At 45.1% G+C, this 23,548-nt stretch overlaps 1 protein-coding gene across 1 annotated transcript; it reads left to right on the plus strand.

Moving 5' to 3' along the window:
* The first annotated feature begins 975 nt into the window (after positions 1-975).
* On the plus strand, positions 976-17,423 carry LOC119444443 (monocarboxylate transporter 10-like). Its single transcript, XM_049663331.1, has 6 exons — positions 976-990; positions 8,294-8,586; positions 8,872-9,015; positions 11,526-12,692; positions 14,415-14,562; positions 15,152-17,423. Exons 4-6 carry the CDS (start codon positions 11,958-11,960, stop codon positions 15,280-15,282), a joined length of 1,014 nt encoding a protein of 337 aa, XP_049519288.1. The 5' UTR covers positions 976-990; positions 8,294-8,586; positions 8,872-9,015; positions 11,526-11,957; the 3' UTR covers positions 15,283-17,423.
* The last annotated feature ends 6,125 nt before the right edge of the window (positions 17,424-23,548 follow it).

Here is a 23,548-nt window from a genome sequence, read left to right on the forward strand (position 1 = left end):
TTCGGACTTGTTCTGTTTTAGATACGTCACAGATTCGCGCTCCGTTGAACGGCGCTTGCGAAGAGCAGCTGCTACAACTGCCTTTTGCTCTTTTTCACCTGCGCACTACATTAGTTTCCAAGGCCTCATGCCTATTTTTCGTCTCTAAATATAAATTCCAAACGCCATCTATTGGAAAGAACGTCCGCTACGACCGGATGTATTTGTTTCGCATCGCACAATCTAGAAGTTGTAGGACCACTCACATGAGCCTGTGTTCGCCGAACGCCATCTTACCCTCTAGTCGGCGTCACCCTGCCCACAACTGAACGCGTCGGTACATCAACACTGCTTTTGTGGTAACCGCCGGTGAAACACTATAGGGTGCGACAGCGTGGTATTTTTGTTTACAATAAGTGAGTAGAGTCACTTTACTAAGCCACTTCCGATTAGCCCATATGTATTTCACATCGACCGTCCCTTCAATGCTAGCTAATTCTGTTTTCGACTGATCACCGCATCCCTCCGACTGTGTGAGTCATGTGGATCCATCTTTCCTCGAACTCGGAGGCAGAGAACAAAAAGGAAAGCCAAATCTGTACTCGATGTCGGATGAGCAAATGGCAGTGGCGAAACCACGGGACTACAGCAAAAGTCCAATCTTGCCAAGCCAAAGCTCCCGACGCTGCCAGGAAAAACAGCGAGCGTGCCGGTAGGACGAGTGTTTGTTAAGGTGTCTTCATTGACGGTCCCAGGTTACAGTGAACCGTCGCCAACGGCGGCGACGCTGTGTTTTGTGATGTGGCGCAAAACGCTCTTCAATCGACGACTGCTTCAGCAACAGGCGTCGGAGCGCATGAGATCGCTCTATGGTGGAGGAGAGCAATCGAGAACCAGCCGGACGCAAGGGACGCGCTCTCTTTCGAACAGTTGAAGACAACACTGCTCGCAAGACCAGTTGAGAGCGCTCCGAACCAACCAGCTGACAGACCACCCCACGTGTATTCTAAGGTTAGTGGGGCTAATGGACGCTCCTTAGTAGCTTGAGCTTTCTGAAGCGGCAAATATACATTGTATTTGTACTAACAAAGCATGAGGAACGATGCTGCCAATACTTTTGTTTTATTACACTTTGGTATACTTATCCAGGAAGTTGCCTATTTTTTAGCGTTATTCTCACAATGTGAAATAAGCATAAACTGACCAAAATAATGTAGCATAGTAGTGGTGTTCCATAAACACCTTGACACATTTCGTGAGCTTGAATTTAGCCCTAAGTTTCCCCCAACGTTCACATACTCGTATGTTGACTTTACATTTCTAAACACAAACCCCGGGTGTATTTTTCTGACCGGTAACAGTGCGACCACTTTTTGTAAGATATCAGAGCAAAGTCTAAGAGATAAGTGTCACCGTCCCAGCGACGGCGATGAACTGTATATAGGTGATCGCGAGCTCTATTTATCTTAGCAGGTAATGTACATAGCCTTCGCACAAGAATGATTTTGTCAATGTAACGTTTTGGTCGACTTTCGCGCAACCATCGACATTCTCTGCAAGAAGTAATAATGAAAAGTTCCATATGGCACGCACTGAGCAGTAATATCTAATATGTTATCGGTAACATATCGCATATAAAGTTGTCTATAACATGTGGCATGTCTAGTTATGACAGTTTTGTTTAAAGATGTCCAGATATGTCTATTGTCTATAAATTTATGCCTAACATGGCGTGCGGGATATGCAACCAGGGTTATGCCACTCAGTAATTTTATCGGAAAAAGCTACGAAACCGTTGCGACAGCTTCCACCTGGTTTCAATAATTATGAAAGAATCATTAAATAAACAAGACGTCTTAGCATATTTCGAGCTTTCCTAAATGTGTTACAGTAGTTTCAGTGAATATCTTTGTTCAAATTAATCAATGGGCTTTTCTTGTGCTTCATGAATCTGTCTTAGTGTAATTGAAAAACGCAGACGAGTGGTTGTCTAGGTTACCTGCTGCTGGTGTGATTGAATTTTATTCGCTTTTCACCATAAATTATTCTAAAAAAATGTGCCGAAGCTGCTTGAGCCTTCAACCATAATGCCTTAATTAGAGAAATAAATTTGCAAAATTCTGCACGGGAACAGATAAAGTTTTCATTGAAAGAGGAAAATAATTATTTTTTTTTCACATTTTCCGAAGGAATAATGCCACCTGAGCCTCGGTGTTGAGAAGTGGTAAGAGTTTCCCACGTCGAGAATGAATATGTCATTTTTCAAGAAAAGGTTAATTTCTCTCTGTGATAGAGGGCTGACTAGATTAGATAGCAAAATAATGAAGCCCACATAAGTGTGCGTAGGTCTGCGTGTATTGTGTAAGCCAAAACAAGAAGATTTTTAGAGGATCGAGAGAGCCCAACATCAGTGTTTGTTCAAAACTACCGTGGGCGATGAGTGTGATGCATGAGCAAATTTACAGGTGTGTAGGTTAGTTCTGTGCGTACTGAAAAGTTATAATAGTCTCACTGATTGCTTGTCCGAACCTTTTTGAGAAATGAAAAAACCGCCGCGAATCAGCTACTCCTGATAGTCGGTTCACATATTGTGAGAAGAGGATGCATGCCTTGAAGAACGCACTGGCTAAATGTCAAAGCTTTGTGCTGGATAAAGGATCCATCTGACATTTGAGAATAATGTGGGTGCCCATTATTTTGCCCCTAAAACAAATGGCAGCACTGGAATGTGGCATGCGCTATTATCTACGCTCCGGTCCCGTAAAAGAAGGAGGAGCCCGGGCAGACAGCTAAATTCTGAAACAAACTCTTCCCGTACCATCAGGGTGACAAGAACACGTGGCGCTAATCACCGGGCAGACCACCCATCACATAAGACGTGACTTTGGAGCTTTGATGCGTGCCACTGTTCACGTGGACACGACGTCCTAATGTAACATTTCATGCTAACGCTTTTTAGAAACGTTTCTCCCTCTCGATTACTCGACGAGCAGTAAATGTGTGTATATATGCTAGCACACACCACGGGGACATGGTTCCTAGATTGAAATTACGATCTGTGCCACAGGGGGGAAGACCTCCTTAATTTGGCAGGCAGCATCCGCAAAGACGATGTACTAAAGCCATGCTCGAAGAAGACCTAGACACAGCACCTAGACAAGTAATCATTACTTGACTCTTTCATACGTATTGTGGTGTTTGCGTTGGCGTCCTGCCCAGAATTCAACTTTCAACTAGGCCGAATCAGTATCGGGATATATCTCACTTTGACTTGCACCAAGCAGGTGCGCTTGCCTCGGTAGTTCCGGCCGCCCCACATGCTACCTCAGGCTGTTTTTGCTCACCTTGTTTTGACGACACAATGACTAGTTTTTTGCGAAGCCTCCCACAGACTTCCGCTTCACGGAAGCTATGTCATTGCTCGATGTGGCTCTTCGCAAACAGCACACATAATGAGTCACCCCATACGTATAGCCTGTACCTGTGCTACCCTTGCAGATATAGTGGGAGCCGGCTCTGCATTGTACGGAACTACTCAACGAAACAACAAACACTAACTTAATATTGTCACTGCAACAAATATATATATATATATATATATATATATATATATACCTTCAAGTGCATGATTATTTCATCAACCTGATTAATTTATTTGGCCCTTTCTGCGGGCTTAGAGGGAGCAAATGTCTGGCATTTTAATGCGATAGCATTATATGCCCCATGTAATACCACGACAGGGGTCCTTAAGGGAAACGGGAAAAACAAATGATTATGATGATCATGATGCTGATGATAATAACTAACACGTCATCATACGTATCAATGTGCGCGGAGGCCGAATATAGTGCAGTATTAAAAGGTAAACTGAACCTGAAGTTAGTGCTGGCTGAAATTGGTGGCCGCTCTCGGAGTGCTGCAGTACAAACATATCGAATCCGACGCTCCTCCTACTCCCCTCGCGCGAAGGCTGACGCGATTGTGTGCGGGAAGCAGTGATAGAGCCCTTATCTCACGCACAACTCTCTCGGAAAGATGCCTGACATCGGCTTCAACTGGAGCTTGAATTGTTTTCGACCTGTTTTAATATCCCGCCCCTTTTAGCACTGTATATTCTATCCACGATGAGTGGGTGGGTTGTTAGTGCTTCCAAAATCTAATAAATGTATGATGTCCTAAATTTGAAAAAAATGACTCGTAATCCCGGCCCTACACAAGTTGATGTGCAGCGACGCTGTGGGAAACCGCCATAGGTGTCGGGGGGGGGGGGGGGGTATGCTTTATAGATGCAGAATCATCATGCGGCCCATGAAGCGAAACATACGCCGTTAACATCCGGTGGTACGAAACCCATGTGACCAAGTGGTAACGTCACGTTGGACATGATGACGAAACGTGGTTGCGTCAACACGTCAAAGATAGCTTGCTGACATCATCAGCAGGTGCGCTTGCCTCGGTATTTCTGGCCGTCCATATTGCTACATCAAGCAGTTTTTGCTCACCTTGTTTTGAAAACACAATGACTAGTTTTTTGCGAAGCCTCCCACAGACTTCCGCTTCAAGGAAACTATGTCATTGCTCGATGTGGCTCATCGCAAACAGCACACATATAATGAGTCACCCTATATGTATAGCCACCTGTACTATACCCTTGCCGATATAGTGGGTGCCGGCTCTGCATTGTACGGAACTACTCAACGATACAACAAACACTAACTGAATATTGTCACTGCAACAAATGTATATATATGCGCCTTCAAGCGCATGATTACTTCAAAAACCTGATTAACTTATTTGGCCCTTTCTGCGGGCCTAGAGGGAGCAAATGTCTGGTATTTTAACGCGATAGCATTATTTGCCCCATTACGCTAAAAACCAACGGCGTAGTCCGCGTGACCGAAATATAGTCCAAAAAATGGCCGACGGAGCATAGAGTAAAAACACGTCAAATAGTGCTCAGATTGAGGTCCAATTTCTCCGGGAGCTTCCTGTAAACAAAGTGAATGAACGCTTTTAAAGAGAAAATTTGGTAAATTTCGGTCTGAGTGGGAATTGAAACCGAGCCTTACGGGGGCGAGACGAGCGCACTTCCCCTATGCCACGGCGGCTCCATGGTTCTTACTGACAAAAAAATTGTGCCTAGTGCGTGCATCATTGCACACGTCATGTCGCAGCCATCTGGCTGACAAAACGTGTGGCCTAGTGCGTGCGCCATTGCGAATGTGACGGTGCAGCAAACGAGGAGGAGGCGGCACCACGTCATGATTGTATAAAATGAGTGCTTAACATAAACAGCATTAATGTCCAAATGAACGCCGCTGAGCAGTCCATCGAATTAGAAACACCTCACGGGAAAGCGAGTGTGTTTTCATTTGGCCTTACCGAGGTGCAGTTAGAACGCAGGCGAGAGCTTGCAGCGGTCAAAGAATGCTTGGAAAGAAAATTTCACCAAAGTGGCTCTAATATTTTCGAGTTCCCACACGTAAGCAGCCTTAAGGGCACAGGGTAGGGGAATTTTTTTTAAATTAGATTTTATTGTCTCTTTTTTGGAATGCTCAGTCTTTCCCCAACAATATTCAGTGCCCCACGTGTTTTTCCGTATTTTGATTGAGCCAAAAGGACCACGTTTTCGAAACCAAGTGACGAGCGGCCACCTCCCTTTTCTTTAGCCCTTTCTTTAACAGGGCTCAATTTACGCAGGAGCCCAGTGTGCACAAAGAATACTTGACATAATAGTTCAGCGGAAACGCGCTAGGTGGGGAGAAGTAAATAAAATGGAAAATGAGACATCCACCCACTCGTAGCAATTGCTACAACGGAAACCCATACGGGTTCCTCGAAAAAAAAAAGCAATTGCTACGATCGGATGGATGTCTTATTTTCCATTTTAATTACTTCTCTCCACCTAGCGGGTTTCCGCTGAACTATGACGTCAAACACTTGCCTTTGCTTCGAGTTGTTGACAAATTCGACTTCGCCCTGCCATCTGCTAGCCGCCTGGTTAGCTAAGATGGTAGAGCGGCTGCCCCGGAAAGGGGTGGTCCTGGGTTCGAGTTCCGGACGAGGACGGATTTTTCTTCAACTGCGAGGCTTTCTTTCGAGGAACACGTATGGGTTTTCTTTGTAGCAATTGCTACGATTGGGTGGATGTCTCATTTTGCCATTTAATTACTTCTGTCCACTTAGCGAGCTTCCGCTGAAATATTACGTCAAGCACTTGCCCTTGCTTCGAGTACACAGCTGTCGGAAATCATTGCTCTGCCACTTCTAGCCTGATCTCCGGCGTACCACAGTGGTCCGTCCTCGCGCCCCTTCTCTTTCTCATCTTCATAAACGACCTTCCTAACGGCATTTTGTCCTCTATCTGACTTTTCGCAAACGATTGCGTATTTTATCGTCGCATTACGGACCAAACCGACCATGCAATGCTTCAACAAGACTTACATTTATCTGAAACCTGGTGTTCCAATTCTCTAGTGAAGCTTAACATCTCCAAATGAAAAGCTCTGCGGATCTCCCGTAAACACTCTAACAAGGAATACCAGTACTCTTTTACCTCGACAGCCCTATCCACGGTTCAATCATATCGTTATCTCGGTGTAACTATTAACAGCATGTTGGCCTGGACCGACCACATCACAAAATTGGCTAGCGACATTACTGACTTAGTTACGTCGGACGTGCCCTTTACCTGTGCCCCCCATCCACACGAAAACTAGCTTATGAAACTTTCATTCGAAGTAAACTTGAATACGGCTTAGCTATTTGGAGCCCGCACCAAGTTTACTTAATCAACACTTTAGAATCAATACAATATCGTGCCGCTAGATTCACCACTTCCAGGTACAGCTGTCATGAAAGCGTCAGTGCGCTGAAATCATCCCTTAGGACTCGAACCATTGCTGTTCCGTTGGAAAATTGCAAAGCTGTGCCTTTTCCACCGACTATACTACAACTTCCCACAACTACAAGAAAGCTTCTTATCTCACCAACCCCTACATCTCGTCGATTTTAAAGTCTTGCAGCATCCAGCGCTTCCACTGTTCAACATCTTTGTTTATTCAATCGTTTTCGCCTAGTGCCATCGCACAGTGGAACAATTTACCAGACAGATTTGTCAGCGACCGTAACCTCATTATCTTTAACAGCTGCTTACTGATCACCTTGAACTCTAAACTTATTAATGACCGTACTGTGTTTACCTTCTTTTACGATTGCCATTTGACATCGTGACGTTTCTGCTGAGTTGACTATACAATATTCAGTGTGCCGCTAAATTTTTTTTAGTTGGTTTCTCAAACAAATTCGCAGTCTGTAGGAAACTGCATCCATGCCTTTATTCCTATTCTTATCTTCGGTAACCCCTCCCCCCCTTATGTAATACCACGACAAGGGTTCCTAAGGGAAAAGGGAAAAATAAATTATTATGATGATCATGATGCTGATGATGATAACTAACACGTCATCATACGTATGAATGTGGGTCGATACCGAAAATAGTGCAGTATAAAAATGTAAACTGATCCTGAAGTTAGTGCAGGCTGAAATTGGTGGCCGCTCTCGGAGCGTTGCGGTAAAAACATATCGAATCCGATGCTCCTCCTACTCCCCTCGCGCGAAAGCTGACGCGATTGTGTGCGAGAAGCAGTGACAGAGCCCTTATCTCACGCACAACTCTCCCGGGAGGACGCCTTACATCGGCTTCAACTGGAGCTTGAATCGTTTTCCAGCTGTTTTAATATCCCGACCATTTTAGCACTGTATATTCTATCCACGATGAGTGGGTGGGTCATTAGTGCTTCCAAAATCTAATAAATGTATCATGTCCTAAATTGAAAAAAAAACACTACTCGGAATCCCGGACCTGCAAAAGTTGATGTCCAGCGAAGCTGTGGAAAACCGCCACAGCTGCGGGGGGGGGGGGGGGGGGGAGTATGCTTTATACATGCAAAATCATCATACGGCTCATGAAGCGAAACATAGGGCGTTAACATCCGGTGGTGGCAAACCCATGTGACCAAGTGGTAACGTCACGTTGGACATGATGACGAAATGTGGTTGCGTCAACACGTCAAAGGTCGCATGATGACATCATCACGTCAAACGTGGCGTCACGCGGTGACATCATCGTCAAGTGAAGATGTCACCTGATGACGTCATGTGATGCCTCTTGGAGAAGCAGCACACTGTGCGCTTCCCGCTTCTTTTGCAGTGTCTGCGTGATCGGCCCACGTTTCTCTATGAGCACGCGGCCACGAAAAATCCTGACCAACTAGAGGCTCACAGGTTCACCGTAAAAAAATATTTTTTGCAGGGATCCGGAGAGCTGTGCTATGGTAGGCCCAGCGATATCCACCAGCAATGGGCCATCAGATGATGCCAGCGCTGTGCGAGAAAGCGCCAGTGCTGGTCGTGCAACTAGGCCTGCTGAGGACGTCGATACGCGCTGGAGCGTGGCCGTGGCGGCCTCTTTCATCGCTTTCTTCACTGTAGCCTCGTCATCTAATCTGGGATTCTTCTTCGTATACTTCCTAGAAGAGTTCCAGACAACACGGGAAGAAGCATCCTGGCCAGGCAGCGTTCTTCAAATTATGGGACACGTGTCTGGTAAGCCGTCATGGACGCTTGAATTCTGGTGCTGTAAGAAAATGTGCAGTGCGGCATTTGACGGTGGCACCTCTTATACTAGACATTAATATTTACAGCAAAATCAGTAAGACTGCTACTTTTGCACTGCCCACATTTGCCTTAGAAACAGAGAAACATTGAGCTTCTTGAACTGAATGTCACCGGGTGATTACATAATTCTACACAAATAATTTCCCTAATTATTAGCGTGACAACACAACAGTTTTGAATTGCTTTTCTAAGTGCACCTGGTGTTACTTGCAGGCATACTCGTGGCAATTATCCAGCCATTCTTCTCGACCTTCCACATTGCCTTTGCCGGAAGTATGTTGCTTTGGTTGGGAGTATTAGCGGCCGTGTTCGCTCCTAGCATACCATGGATGACCGTCACGTTCGGATTTCTGCATGGTAAGTGAAGTTGAACAGGCCTGGTGCTTTCTTAAGCTCGCGATTTCGATTTGTATGGTCTGTCATACTCATATGGCCGGTAGGCAAAGAATTCTGGGGAAACAGAAGTACATAAAGGGTGGAAAGTTATAGATGGTTATCCATTATCTGAAGTGGCACTCAACAAAAAATTAGTAATGCGAAACTAACGTCTAATGCGCACAAGATTCAATGACAGTCTATCAAAGACAGCTACACGCGCTGTAAGTACCATCTTCTGCGCGGACTTCTCTTGGAAGAAATAACCCAGCGCCTGTGTCTTGCCAGATTGGCAGTGAATAGCTGTGTCGTAAGGGAAGGCTTATTTACCTAACACTATATATTTTAAAGAAATTTAATTGAGCATGAAATATGTCATTCTGCTGTGAAGGTTCTCAGCTGAACTTCACATCTAAAAAAGTACATTTCCCGCATTTCGACTGGTGCCTGATTGGCGCACAAGACCTGCCAAGCTCCATTGGGGCTATGCCAGGAAAGCTTATTACAACATTCTTTCGCCATAACAGAACTTTCTCCTGTTCTTCCGTAGTATTTATTCACTACATGCCACAAAACAACGAAAATAACAGTTGACCCGTACTTCAAAGCTATTTCGGAGCACACACCTTGGCAGCGGTCACACTTTCGTAATTAAAAGGGTTGCTGCGGCTGCGTCTATTATGCAGCCTCCCCGAGTCGAGTGTTTTTTCCATGCGTAAGCATTTCTTCGCCTACCCAAGGAGGAAACCTGCCCGTCACGTAACACGAATACAGTGGCTCATGCTCCCGTAGGGCTGAGGCTACAAGTTCTCAGCAAAGTGAAGCGAACAGTGTATACATTCATTGAAATCACCCATACAACCCACAGGACAGCATACGTTTCAATAAACAAGCTCAAAACAAGCATCCGAACCATCAACAAAGCATTGCATACCCACCTCAGCTGTTCTAGTGGTGGTTTTGCAACAGTTCCGCTGGACATCCACTTTCGCAGGCGGATAACGACCGATAAAGGTTGATAAGGGTCGAATCGAGTCCAATAAGGCTGATAAGAACCGATAAGGGTTGATAAGGGTCGGATGTAGTCCGATAATGTTAACAACGACCGATTAAGCTTGATAAGTTTTTATGCTGATCGGATCAAGTTTCATAATACTGATAACGACACCGCGCTGCGTGGAGATTAGCAAGTGGCACAATGCTTAAGGATATACATAGACAACTCCGGTTGAGTTTCTGCATGATTTTTTATGGAGCAAGTGAACAGGATATTCGCATGAAGTCACATTAGGAAAATTAAAAGAACTTAAAACACATACCAAGTCAAAGCCAAATAAGATAAGAGAATTCAAAACGTCTGTATGGGCAGTACGGTTGCTCCTTTGTCCCACTTGGCTTTGTACGCGGTTACACAATATCTGAAGGAATAATATTCTAGTGTATGTAAATGAAGTTTTACAGTGATAACACCTTCGTGTACGAAATATTGTGAAAGACATTAGTGATATCAGCAATCATTTTGTGTTTAGCGAAAGAAATTGAGATTGATCCTAAACTGGGTGCAACGTGAATAAGTATTGTCACAGAAAGGCAGCAACGCTTAAACAGATTTTTTTACATATGTTACACCTGTTCGTTTACAGGACGCTACTTTCTGCACAAAGCGCACCCAATCACCAATTAGCATTTGCGAAGCAATTTTGCTTTACTTGCATAAGCTAGTTGATTATCACAAACTAGTTAGTTATCTGCAAGAAAGTAATTGAGTCGGGCGTCCTCGTACATCGCGTGTGGCACAAAGACATCTTTCAAATTAAATTCTTGCACTTGCCTGGCGTTCTCTGGCCATACTTAGGCCATCCGCCACAAAACGCCAAATTCATCATCATCAAAGAGACTCGTAGTGCTGACTAACTTTATACTGCCTTAAAGAATACTTTATAGCAATGTTACACCAAACAATGATATCTTACCACAATTTAATGTCTCACACTCACCTTAAAATCACGCTATAGACAATCAGAACGGCATTTAACATGCTTCTGTAACGTGACTTCAATAAATCTCAGATCCTGACAACATTAAACCTACTTCTCGAGCTCTATCGCGAATAGATTTCCAAATATCTTCTTATGTAGCTGTCCCGCGTCTATGAGTGAAGGCGAAATACCGATCGACTGGACATCTGCCATTGCAAAACCACTTCAACAACTTGGCGACAGATTGTAAGTTTCTTTTTCATGCTAGCAGTCTGCGTAATTCTTCACAGCTCAGGTGTGGTTAAATTCCTCGTTTATTGTATTATATTTTTAATGGGTGCGCAGACGACAGTTATAATTAGGATTTGAGCTTCCATTCCTGTACAATAATTTTTGGTTCTCTTCTGTCTCCATGACGCTCTCCACTACTTAACAAATTGGCTCGTTAGGACAACTTCAACAACTTGTCAGACTTACGAAACACTGATACCTGATGTCTTTTCTTGTTTCCAGGAGCCGGAATGGGAATCGTGAGTGTCGCAGTGATCGTTGCCCTCATGACGCACTTCGACAAGTACCGAGGAGTGGCTGCCGGCTTTAAATACACCGGCAACACCATGGCAACACTATTGTTGCCAAAGTTTCTCTCGTGGCTGCAAGAGATGTTTTCCTTCAGGGGCACACTGTTAATATATGCGGCGTTGATCATGAATGCAACGGCGTTCACTATCTTTCTGAGAGATAACAAAACAGTGAGTAACCAAGAGCCAAGGAGTCAATCAAATCAGAAGGAATCTCTTAAAGGAGTCAAAGAGGGTGTCTCCCCAAAAGGATTATCTGTTGCTTGATCATAACGCTCGGTATGTAAGAAACTGGAAACACAGAGGCGCTTGCGAAAAGAACTTTGATAAAACCCCAGAAGCCCCGTCTCTACGGGTTGACCACATGGAATACTCGACTCGTCACTCACCCCGGAAAGATGAAGAGCGCGAACATGTGGCACCAGAAATAAGGACGGCCTCAAAATATGAAATAGGGGGAAACGTTCAAACGGGTGAAGTACACGGGACTTGCCACCTCGCACAAAAACTTGGCATTGTGGTTGCAAAACACGAACAGGATGTCATGAACGAAGGTGGGTTAGCGCATATGATAACCGAGGTTGCAAGAAAGGAAGATGGCTGCGGCAAGTGGCTAAGAGAACCAAACGTTAATAAAGAGAAGCAACGCAACCGTAATTTTCTACAGAAGAACGTTGCTCCGCAACCAAGACATGACGCAATCAATGGTACCGCTTATGAGGAAACAACTGCAGATCAGCGATTGCCAGATCCATCGCCCCAACCTCGTACTTGCCATGGCGGCACTTTAGATCTATTATCGAAACCCACCTTCTATGTGCTCATCCTTGGAGCCGTGGCCGCCGACTACACGATTCTCGTCGTGCATGGTACTATTATCGACTACGCGTTGGACAAAGGCGTTGAGCGCAAGAGTGCCGAGCTGTCGATGACGTATTGCGCAGCGACCGAACTCATGGGACGTTTGCTTCTTCCCTTAGTGGCTGACTTTCAAATTGTTGGGCGCATCAGTCTGGTGGCGTTCTGCTTTGTCGCAATGGCGGCCATGTCATTGGCACTGCCCTTTACTGCGTCTTTCTTGAGCTACATCATCGTACAAGTGAGTCATTTAAACGTACTGCTGTCTTCAAGGTATATTATTTAAAGCTCTATTTTATATGTGCTGAAAGCGTAACGCTACCAAGAGCAAGCACTTTCTTCTTTAAACAAGTGATAACAAAATTATTGTGGCAGGTTAGAGTAGCCATATGTATGCCATTTCAGGCATTGTAGGTGTTACCGCGCTCATGTAGAGCGATCAGGCAGTCATCGCGACAGTTGCAGAGTGTGTTGAAAGTAATTGAAATGTGACAACGGGGCCGTCACACTAGTGGCAGCAACGTTCGCGACGATATAGCGATGCGATATCTTTGGCGTACCGTGCGAAGGGCCCAAACAAATATTTGTTGCTGAAAGAAGACGTAGTAACAGTGACGGTGCGGCAAAAACGAAAACTGATGAGGATTCGTTGTAGTGCATTGTACACCGCCTTAGAAAGCTAATACCTGTAGAGAGAGAAAGATAAATACAGAGCATTGGCATTATCTCTAATAACCTTTAAAAAAAGTAGTGTGTGTAGACTGAAATTAACGTCTGGGCGGTATGTTTACCATAGAGTTTTACATGAAATGCTAATCGAGTACTAGTAAGTCCAGCACAACTCTCATGTGGATATTCATGATTTCTGAAAACCGCACAAATGCAATATTTGTTCATGTAAATTTAAATCGCTTGTGACACTAATATTTTAAAATTATTTGTTTCAGCTTCTTCTGATAAGCCTCGTTTAAAACCCCAAATTATAATATAATTTCGAAGCTTTTCCGATATAATACACGCTCTGTATTTGCCGCATGTTATAGGCTTGCGTTTTGGCAGAGTCAGCCTGGGAGTTTCCAAACACAGGTTTGTGGTTAAGCCTATTAGTGTACACACTTCATTCTTTTTTTTTCATAAAGGGGTCTAAAATACTAACTGTTTTCTAATAGGTACAGGTAGCATTTTGTTTTGCTCACACTGCGGAAACTACACTCGGCGTAAGCGCAGGAGGGGCTTCAATATTGCAATCATGTAAGTTTAGGCAGGCTAAAGCGCCTTCTTGATAAAACTGCTATAACCATTTCGCTGGCTGCTTCGTGAAAACTAACAATATACAACACGTACATCACAGCTTTTAAATTAGCGAAAGTGTTTACTGTTTTTTTTTTCATACCATAAATCGATGCTCTCAAAAGAAGTGCAAGATGTATATCTGCTTTAACGTAGAGGTCAAAACCACAATGTTTTCAGTTAGAGAAGTGATAGACTTGCCCTTACGCAGGTCCAAGCGTGCAGGGTCTATGCCAACGCTAACGTGCAGAGTGATGTGCCTCAATTTCGGACGACCTGTGAAGTGTATGATACCAAATGAAATACAGATGGTAGCCAAGAAGATAGAGGGACCTTTGAAAATTACCATCCTCGAGGAAACAAATTTGTTGCGCCTTTACTTCACCTTTCGGGAGCACAACGTTATCCCTGATCAGCGGTAATGTCTCACAGGTAGCAATGTCACGCTATGCAATATATGCACAGGATGAGTAAACCGCACTACACGAGTCTACATCCGCCTCAAGGAACCTAATTCTTCCCCATTCAACCCAATCTGAACAACCCAGCAATAAAATGCTGTCAGAGACTCTTGGTTTGCGCCAAGTCAACATTTTGAATGATGACGCAAATGCACGTGCAATTACCACGTGCAAGCGATTTGCTAAGTATGATCATGACAACCGTCGCGTAGGTGACAACGGCGTTTTTCCTGGCCTGCGTCACCACCTTCAAGGGAGTTCTTGTGGCTGACAACTTTGGTGCCAAAGCAGTGCCCACATTCTGGGGAGCCAATGGTCTTGCCTTGATCCCACTCCTTTCAGCAAATCCGTTCATAACAGGTGATTGCCTACACTAGAAATGAATTATCGCGGAAAACAAATTGCGCGCCTGCCGTGGAAATAATTAATTATTGCTACAGAGAATGTGCGCTCGAACTTAAGTTTCTGAAGACACAGAAGAAAATGTTATGGTGCTAAAAAATGAAGTTCTCAGCACTAAAGAGCGCTGAATTAGGTTACGCTAACCTTCTGAGTGCCCGTTTTTTTATTGTTCACAAATGCATGACGCTTGATGCCAGCCTACATTTCTAGGTTGGTTTGTTATGGTTAGCTATACGATAATATAGGTGCCTGAGATGCAGTTCCTCCGAGGTTTATCTAGGAATTGTTGCAGTACGGCTTATCGAATGTAGTCACAATTGCCCGTAGAAAAACAGGATCTTGAGTATTACTTAAGATGCTTACTGATACTTTGGTGTGCCTGTTTATACTGTCACTTAAATACATCCACATAGTTCAGCTTCGTATTAGAACATATGCCTTCTAATATGTTAAAAGTAAAATAAAGACCAGAGTGAGTGCCTCGTGCTACAAGTTCAGTAAGTCGTTCGCACAGCACAGGTTAATTGTTACCTGCGTTCTCTTTCAGGGCTCTTCCGGGACACGATGGGATCGTACGACAATCTTCTAAGACTACTAGCAGGCATCCAGCTATTCACGGCCGCTGGGTTTTTTGTACTGGCATACGTACAAAAAAGGCGAAGTAAAATTAGTTGGTAGTACAATTTTTCTAGAGACGACGTGCCGCTGGGACGGGTCATAGTACTACTTGTAATACCAGCCAGCTGCACAGGCTGCATTAGACTGCGCATCGTGAACTTTTCCTGCTTGATAATGTAAAGAGCCAATGACGAAAGCGTGTGCGTGATATAGCTGGCAAGCAGCACATTTTCTATGGCAACGTTCGCTATTTCGATATTGGCAACAATGTAGAGCTACGTTCTGGTCAAATGTTTATGAAATAATGGTAAGCTTTAGTCGGTAGTGGCAATCGCCTAGTTTGTTTCATCTTCGCGCTCATGCCGTGAGAAGCATATGGCCTTGGAAATTGTAGCGTTGTGCTAAAGGATGCGAGAGAACAAGTGAAACAAAAAAGAAGCCACAGTGTAAACTTGCTGAAATAAATTGTAAAATAGCCTAACTTAGCCTCGCAGCAGCAAAATATTGTCGCTTATATACCGGACATGCAGGTGGCGTTTCAGATGCATGAAGCAAAATTATTTTTAAAAAACTGTTAGGTTTGTGCTGTTGAGTATGGCAAGTGATTCATCAAAGGCAGAGTGTATATTTCCTGGCTCAGGGCTCACGGCAGCCATTCCTGCTATGTTCTCGCGGGGATGCGGGCGAAATCCTGATTGTTACCTGATCAAGTAGAGTGGTAGGCCCGAAAATAAATTTAAACGCGCCACCCAGTCAACATGTTAATCACCGTGTACTATAACTGTAGATATAGGTTTAATACGCAGCTTTAGAACAGCGTTCGATGCCTTACGTACGTTAAAGGCAAGCAGTTCACGGAACATTACAATGCCCATGTTTTGAAGGCGTTTAGGCTAAGGTACAGAAGCATAAACGTCAAGAAAACGTCAAAGACGAGGTGCTGTCTGGTGCCCCGTGTAAAACATACCCAATCCAAATCACTCCACTGTCAACCACATTGTCGTTTCTAAGGCGACGCGCCAGGAAGCTAGGTTTGCCGAAAGATCTGAAAAATTGAATGCGCTATGCGCTGATAATAAGCGTTTAGAGGAAGTGAAAGCTCATTTAAGCAGTTACCGGATATCAGGAATAATGAGCGTAGCCATGACTGCAATTATCACTGAAGAGGGAGCAACAGATCCTGCCATGTTTGACAACGATAGTTCTTAGCGCATGTAAACATTACGTACATTATTGTCACCAAGTAAAGTGAGTTGATATATACTGTACGTAAACCTCAGGAACCTTGTAGCGTAATACTGTACGGAGCATGCGCAGTGAGGACAACGCTATTTACGTATGCAATGCTTTTACGTTTGCTGGCACGCGCTGTTCTAAAATTGTCAAAAATACGGTCATCGGCAAGAAAGCATTTCACGCCACTAGCTGTTAATGCTATGGCGCATTCTCAGTCTTTCTTAAAATGCAATGTACTTCCTGGTATGAAAATGCATAGTTACCATTTATGTATTGTCTTCAAGTACGAAACAATCGAAAACACATTATTTTTCCCACAAGATTCCGAACTATCCCACCGAGAAGAGGCATATGAAACCTGACAAACCAATAAATTGGCTCTTCGAAAATGCCTATAATAAGCATTGTAGTTGGCGGTTACTAGAAAATAATTTGCCGCGGCTTTTGAACAATCTGTGTGCGAATAACATCAGCCATGAAACTGCACCGCTTAGAAAAGAATCTTTTAATATTTGATTTCCTATGGTGCTTAGTATACTTATAGGTAAATCTTTATGATTGTCCTCTCACCAAAGTGCTAAATCGACATATGTGGGTGTTGTCTTGTATTAGTGTGTTCCTCGTGTATATTTTCATCTCATTGTGAATGTTTTTTCTTTGTCCGCGACACATTTCAGGGACTTACCTCATGCATTTGTTTTTCAAACAAACGCATTTTGCTTGTGTTATGTTGAACTTTATATTCCTACCTTTGTTACTCCATACGAATGTTAGTGCACTTTTATTTTGTCTCATCCATGCGAATGCCGCCGAAGTGCTTTAGATGTCCACAGCCTTGTCAAGCTTCCGAGAGATGGCTTTACCGAAGACTCCTCTGCTATCATGTACATATTCTATGGCGCAATAAATTGCATTTCATTCAACTGAATATGGTACGTAGAAATCGAAAGATTTTCGCAGTTCTAGGTGGCGTCTTATAGGCATGACAGTATCAAAACAATTATCATACCTCAAACATTACGACAACACCTCGACAATACTTTGTCCTGAGTGTAAGATGAAGCTAATTTTACCTTTTAATTCTTGTTATCACAATGAAGGGCAAGTAGCCAAAGGGAATTCAGATCAAAGCAAGCTGCACGGGATGTGCTATGTTCTTACGCAATCACATAACTGGCCGAATCCGCTACGCGGCCGTTCAGGTGACAGGCATTTTCTACTGGCTGACCTAAAAACAGCAACGCGACATGCCATGGCGACGACCATACTTGTCGCTCGTCGCTTATTGCAGTCGCTCGAATATCACATTCATTTGGCTGATCCTTTACAGGCTACCACACAGTTAGTGTGGCTGTCATTTCAACAAGGAACTAGTGTGCACGCAAATGTCGAATAAAATTTAGCTTTTTAAGATTTATGCAATTGCGGTTATCTATTTCCACTGTGCTGGCTCGGCCTCATCGAAACCCTCTCCCTTGGAGCGTGCTCCTCGCCTTCTGTCAGCCAATTAGACCTCAAGACCCAAGGGCATCAATGAGCGGAGTGGTGAAACAGAAAGTACAACCAAATGAAGCAATAAACACAAACAAACAATATAGCATCGCATCCTATAGTTGTGCAGCTTTAGCTCTTTCTTTTGGGAAAGGTGTTCGTGACGGTGGCAAGGTCGCCGCCGGGCACATATTTCGATTCCGGCTTAGTGTTGATGATCGATGTTTCGCGACACATAATCAGGTTACAATATGAATTTGGTGTGGATGGAAGAATGGTGGGAAAATTCGTGAAACGGCCCCAGACGTGCTATGGTTTGCCGCGATGCAAGTGATGCAACATATAGTTATGCCTTCATTGGGGTTATGCAAGCCGTATAGTTATAATTTGTCAATGACGGGCCTTATTTTAGCAGATATATTTTAAGTGCGTAGGTAAGGTTTAAAATATGTAATTGTCTTTGGCGTTTTGTTTGCAGCTTTATGAAGTTCAAAATGCGTTCCACTTCGAGAGAGCATAACTAAGTGATAAAGGTCTTTCTTAGCGGACGTGGCTCCTAGCAACATAGTTGTGACAATGTTTTTGTTGGTTATTAGGAGTTATGGCGCGAGAAGCATTGTCAAGGGTGCCTGTGGCGTTAAGTTACAATTAGTAAGCTCAAAAACAAGTTTGCAAAACTGTGAAGAAACGCATAAGCATTTTCTCCATGAGCAGAAAAATGGCACAAGGAGGGTGAGCGTTCCAAGCTCTATCATAACTTTTTTTTCATAATAAGAACTGCGGCTATATAGCGAAATGTGACAAAACAACAATAATCGTATCGTGTAGGAGGAGGAGGAAGAAACCAAGGAATCATCGTGTGGCTCTTCGACGAAGGTGGCAGATCAGGATGGTGAGCTGTAACATATACAGTGGACTAATTTCATGCGATTCAGAGTTAGGCAAGCCCATGTTTAGTAAAGTTCACTGTCTATAACTGTATGCGCTGATATAATACGTTCAGAATGCCGCTTCCAAGGTGCGCGCTTCAGCCACAGCGATATATAATTAAGTGTCGGACACCTTGGAAACCTTAAAATGTGTCGCACATCTGGGGCCCTATAACGTAAAGTGATTCCAAACTGTTTTGATTCCAATTTCTGCAATCAGCCTCCACGATTGGTCAATACATTTTCGGGCCACTCCCAACTTCGCCTGTCTGTCAGGCGACGTCACGAAAACCGCGATAGCTCCCCATCTGATATAACGTGTACACACTGATTATGCACGATTAAACCACACAAAAGAAAAATAATCACTCCTGATTAGACGCCTTTTCACCGTTATCCCTATGCTATTGGTCCAATGTTTTTGGCTACGCCCACTTCGCCTGTCTGTCACGCGACCTCACAAGGCCGCGAAAACTCACCACGTCAAAGGGACGTGTACGCGAAAAGAATGCGTTAATATGCCGAACAAAACTGAAAATTTTCCTGAATAGCCACAGACTGCCCCGTTCCTAAAGGAATAAAAGATGGCTGCCCGCTGATCACCCAGGCCCTCGCTACTCGCACCTGCCGGTGAGCATGTATTTATTTACGCATGATAAACCTTTTTGCGTGGCAGTAAAACGTTATCGAGCCCTTTCGGCATGCATACGACATCGCTCTGCCAGCTCTTCCTTGCTGAGGATCCGTTTTAGCGGCATTCTTATCCTTCCGTTGCACGCCGCCGCAATTTTCGACCAGCCAGCGCAAGCTAAGTAAAGCGAAGCGGACCAATCGGAGAAGCCGGCACCACCCTCCTCATGCGGTTATCTATTTCCACTGTGCTGGCTCAGCCTCATCGAAACGCTCTCCACTAGAGCGTGCTCCTCGCCTTCTGTCAGCCAATTAGATTAGAAAAACCGCTGAGTGTAGAAAATGTTATTATATAGAAAGCGAACAAAGGTGACCTCCTATAAACGAGGAGAGTATTTGATTGGCTTGTTCATACAACGCTGTGGGTCACCGCTCGATGCTTGCGTCGGTGGTTACGTAAATTTGACATCAGGAGTTTGGAATCTAAAACAGTTTGGAATCAGTTTACGTTATAGCGCCCCTGCTAGAAAGCAAATCTGTCAGGGCGATAATTTCCACTTCACTGGTGCCGATTGCTAACGACCAAGAATTGTGGTTGTTTACAAAACTTCTAACGATAATAAAACAATGAATAAGGTCAGTAAGGTGAAATTATTCATGAAGATAACAACTAACTCCTTTCACTTCCCTTTCCCGGTTTAAGTGTTCAGCCATCACAATTCTTATGTGCTTCAGTGGCACTATTATGCATTTTGCGGATGCTATCGGCGGTGGCCTCATAAATACAAGCGTAATTCTTCGTAATCAATATTTGTGAGCTCCTACGGGGTGAAATACTCCGACTGCGATGTTTTCTTATTGTACTTCTTGTCACTCAAATATCAATCTGTGGCGCTTAAACTTTTCTCAAGGAAACAAAAAGTGGATCTGGCACACATATGTTTGTCTCACCGCAATTTTCACTCACGCTGTATCCTCGCATCGTGGCAAGACCACTGTTACACTCATTAATTAGACATCTTAGATGAAGATAAAGCTCGTATTAGATTATGCACAACAGGTACCATTTCAGTGCACCGCTTGAGATTCTCATTTGGTGTTTAACTATTTATCACTGAATGAAACCATTACTGAAAAGATGCTACGAAGCCGGTTGTAAGCAAGCAAAACATTCATTCACAAGGAATCTAGCGCAAAAAATACAAGCGATGAGCAGTTCGTGTTCAGGATGGTTCAAGTACTGCAGACAATACGAGAGTGATGACGCTGAGTGCTAGTCTCCATGTGGTGAAACCACGATCCTTTTACATTGCAGTACCCATACGTGGAGCTGGCTTGCCGTGACTGCTAGGTGACTGCGATATGGTACTCAAAGCAATGTTCGCATGTTCGCTTCGCCGCACCGGAACGCAGGCTTGGCGAGCCCAAACAATGTAGCAGACTACGCAATGACGCGCCTCTGGCCGTCACTGCGCCTGCGCAGGTTCGTTTACATGCGCGGCTGTGCTGGCGCTGAATGGAGCACAGCCGAACAATATTTTGTCGCGACAACGTGGCCCAAATATTCCGTGGGTTAGTGTGCACGATGACTTCTCCTTGCGTAATATGCAGACCTACTCAAAACAGTGCTAAGCAATCTGAAGCCGAATGAAACATTGATCTGTTGATCTGAAACATTGATTTCTAGAGGTGGAACCTAACAAGTAGTCACGGAAAATATGGGCTGCAACACGGTGGCCATCGTCAGAGGTGCCTCAGTTCTTCACGGTGGCACTGAAATTCGAAAAATAGAAAAACAAAACATTGTTAAGTTACTCGTATATTTGTTGAAGAAATTTTTCATATGTCGGCGCCGCCGTGATGTCTTTGGGACCCCTTCGACCACGGGAACTGGGTTGCAGCTCACATTGAGCGCGACTGTCGCAGCATGAACCTCATTCTGGAAAACGTGCACAGTGCCTGTCACTGTACACTGATTTTATCGGCGATCTTCATTTATCACGTTGTCTGCCTTTTCGTCATTGGCCCGTGCGACGCCGCGCACAAATCGGTCATTAAAAGAACAACGCGGTTGCTATGAAATTAATCGAACCAGGCGAGATAGATAAGTACAAAACACGGCTCGTGAGAATGTACAACCTGTGCATAAATTTTCCACTTTGGAGATGTGTAATTCTCACTAAAGAAAGAGAGAGAAATCATTTATTCTTGATCAGGTGGGGCGACTTCCTCTTAGGCTGGAGCCCTTCATTCAGCGCTCCATTGGCTCGCGCCATTCTGCGTGTCCGCTGGATCAACTGTCGCCGCTCTTGCAGGTCTAACTATTCAGCGCGGTCTCCCAGGATGAAAGTGAAGGTGAAGGAATAAGGCAGTGGCCCGGAGGGTGTGGACATTCCCAGTGCAGGGATAAGTACTGTGATGGACTTAATTGACGACATCGCTTTGTGATGGCCGCGAGAGAGTGTGCAGTGATGTAGGGAGTTTTGGCTGATCACAACAGTTATGAGAAAGGAAATGACCCTAATGCATATTTTATGCCGTTCATGCGTACCCTCGCCGTTTCACGACTCGTGCCTACACGCCGACGCCCGTCATGTTTAGAGGCCTGTCTCTTCTCCTGCTGCCTAACTCAGCCAAATAATGGAAAGGAATGACTCTGTGGTATTCATCAGTTGTGTTTATATAACCTAGATGGCGCTACGCACGCGCTTTATCACGTCAGCTGACACATGCATCTGTATATATCGTCATCACGGGCTAATAAATCTCAGTGTTGTTCGAGGTACGGGCAGGTGCGGTTCATTTCGGCGTTTCTCCGACGCCTGCGGCGTAGTCGGGCACGGCACAACGGCGGATACAACAGTTGGCGGCGAGGATGAACCGTCCCGGACCTGCTACGCATGGTAGGGAGCTACAAGAACGCTTTTAAGCTTTGCGATGAGCCGTTGTGCAGCCGCGGACGCGGGATCCAGCCCGGACGCAACTAGCGTTGCGCCTGTGCCACGTCCGGCTGTGCAGCGCGTTCCGTCGACGAGGGGTGAAGTGACCGAAAGCGGATGGATGGTTGGATGGAAAAACTTTATTAAGCGAGCAAGTTTGGACCCTTCAAGGGCCCAGGGCCACCGCACAGCCCTCACATTACGCGCATGTGTCCAGGCCACGTAGGGCCATAGCACTGGCACCCCGGTTCACGCAGCGAAGTTGGGTGTCCAGGTCCTGCGACGCAAGGAGGGCCTCCCATTCCTCCCATGTTCCGATGGCAGGATGTCCCTGCGGGGGAGGATCGGCAGGGCAGCCGAAGAGGATGTCGTCTAAGGTGGCGTGCGACTCTCCACAGAGAGTGCACTCTGGCGAAACGGGCGGAAGTGGGATAGGAGCTGAGGGGTGGGAACAGTTCGGGTCTGGAGTCGCCTCAGAGGATTTGTTGGGAGTGGGATAGTCGGGGGTGGGGAGGAGGGTAGAGTCGACGGGCAAAGCGTGCTTGTTGGGTAATTTATAAGAACGTGTGCGCCCGCTCCCTCGAGAAATCCCGGCTGGGGTCGCCATTTGCCCAGCTTACAAGTCCTCGGGCTATGTTATCGGCGGCCTCATTTCCGGGATTGCCAGAGTGAGCCGGCACCCACACGAGCTCAATACGTCTATCAGAATTTTGGATCCACATTCTCAATATTTTCCACGCTGGGGGATGGCCGCGTCCGCGGGCAAAGTTAAGAATGGCTGTTTTAGAGTCGATAACTATGTAAGCCACATTGGTTTGAGCGATTGCTAAGGCAATAGCAGCTTCCTCTGCTTCTTCCGGGGTACAGTGGGAGTCTATGAAGTGGGTGAGTGGGGGGGGGGGGGGCTGCTGGATGATAAGCCACAGCTACAGAACGGTCTGGACCACACGCGGCGTCCACCCATCGCACATCCTCTTAAGTGCCATATGCGCTATGGAGAGCTTTGGCTCGCGCGACGCGGCGGGATTGATGGTGCTCTGGGTGGACGTTCTTAGGGAGGGGTTTGATGATAAGCGCGGCGCGCATGGCGCGAGGGAGAGG

The sequence above is a fragment of the Dermacentor silvarum genome, chromosome 3 (genome assembly GCF_013339745.2).
Source record: "Dermacentor silvarum isolate Dsil-2018 chromosome 3, BIME_Dsil_1.4, whole genome shotgun sequence".
Taxonomy (NCBI): domain Eukaryota; kingdom Metazoa; phylum Arthropoda; class Arachnida; order Ixodida; family Ixodidae; genus Dermacentor; species Dermacentor silvarum.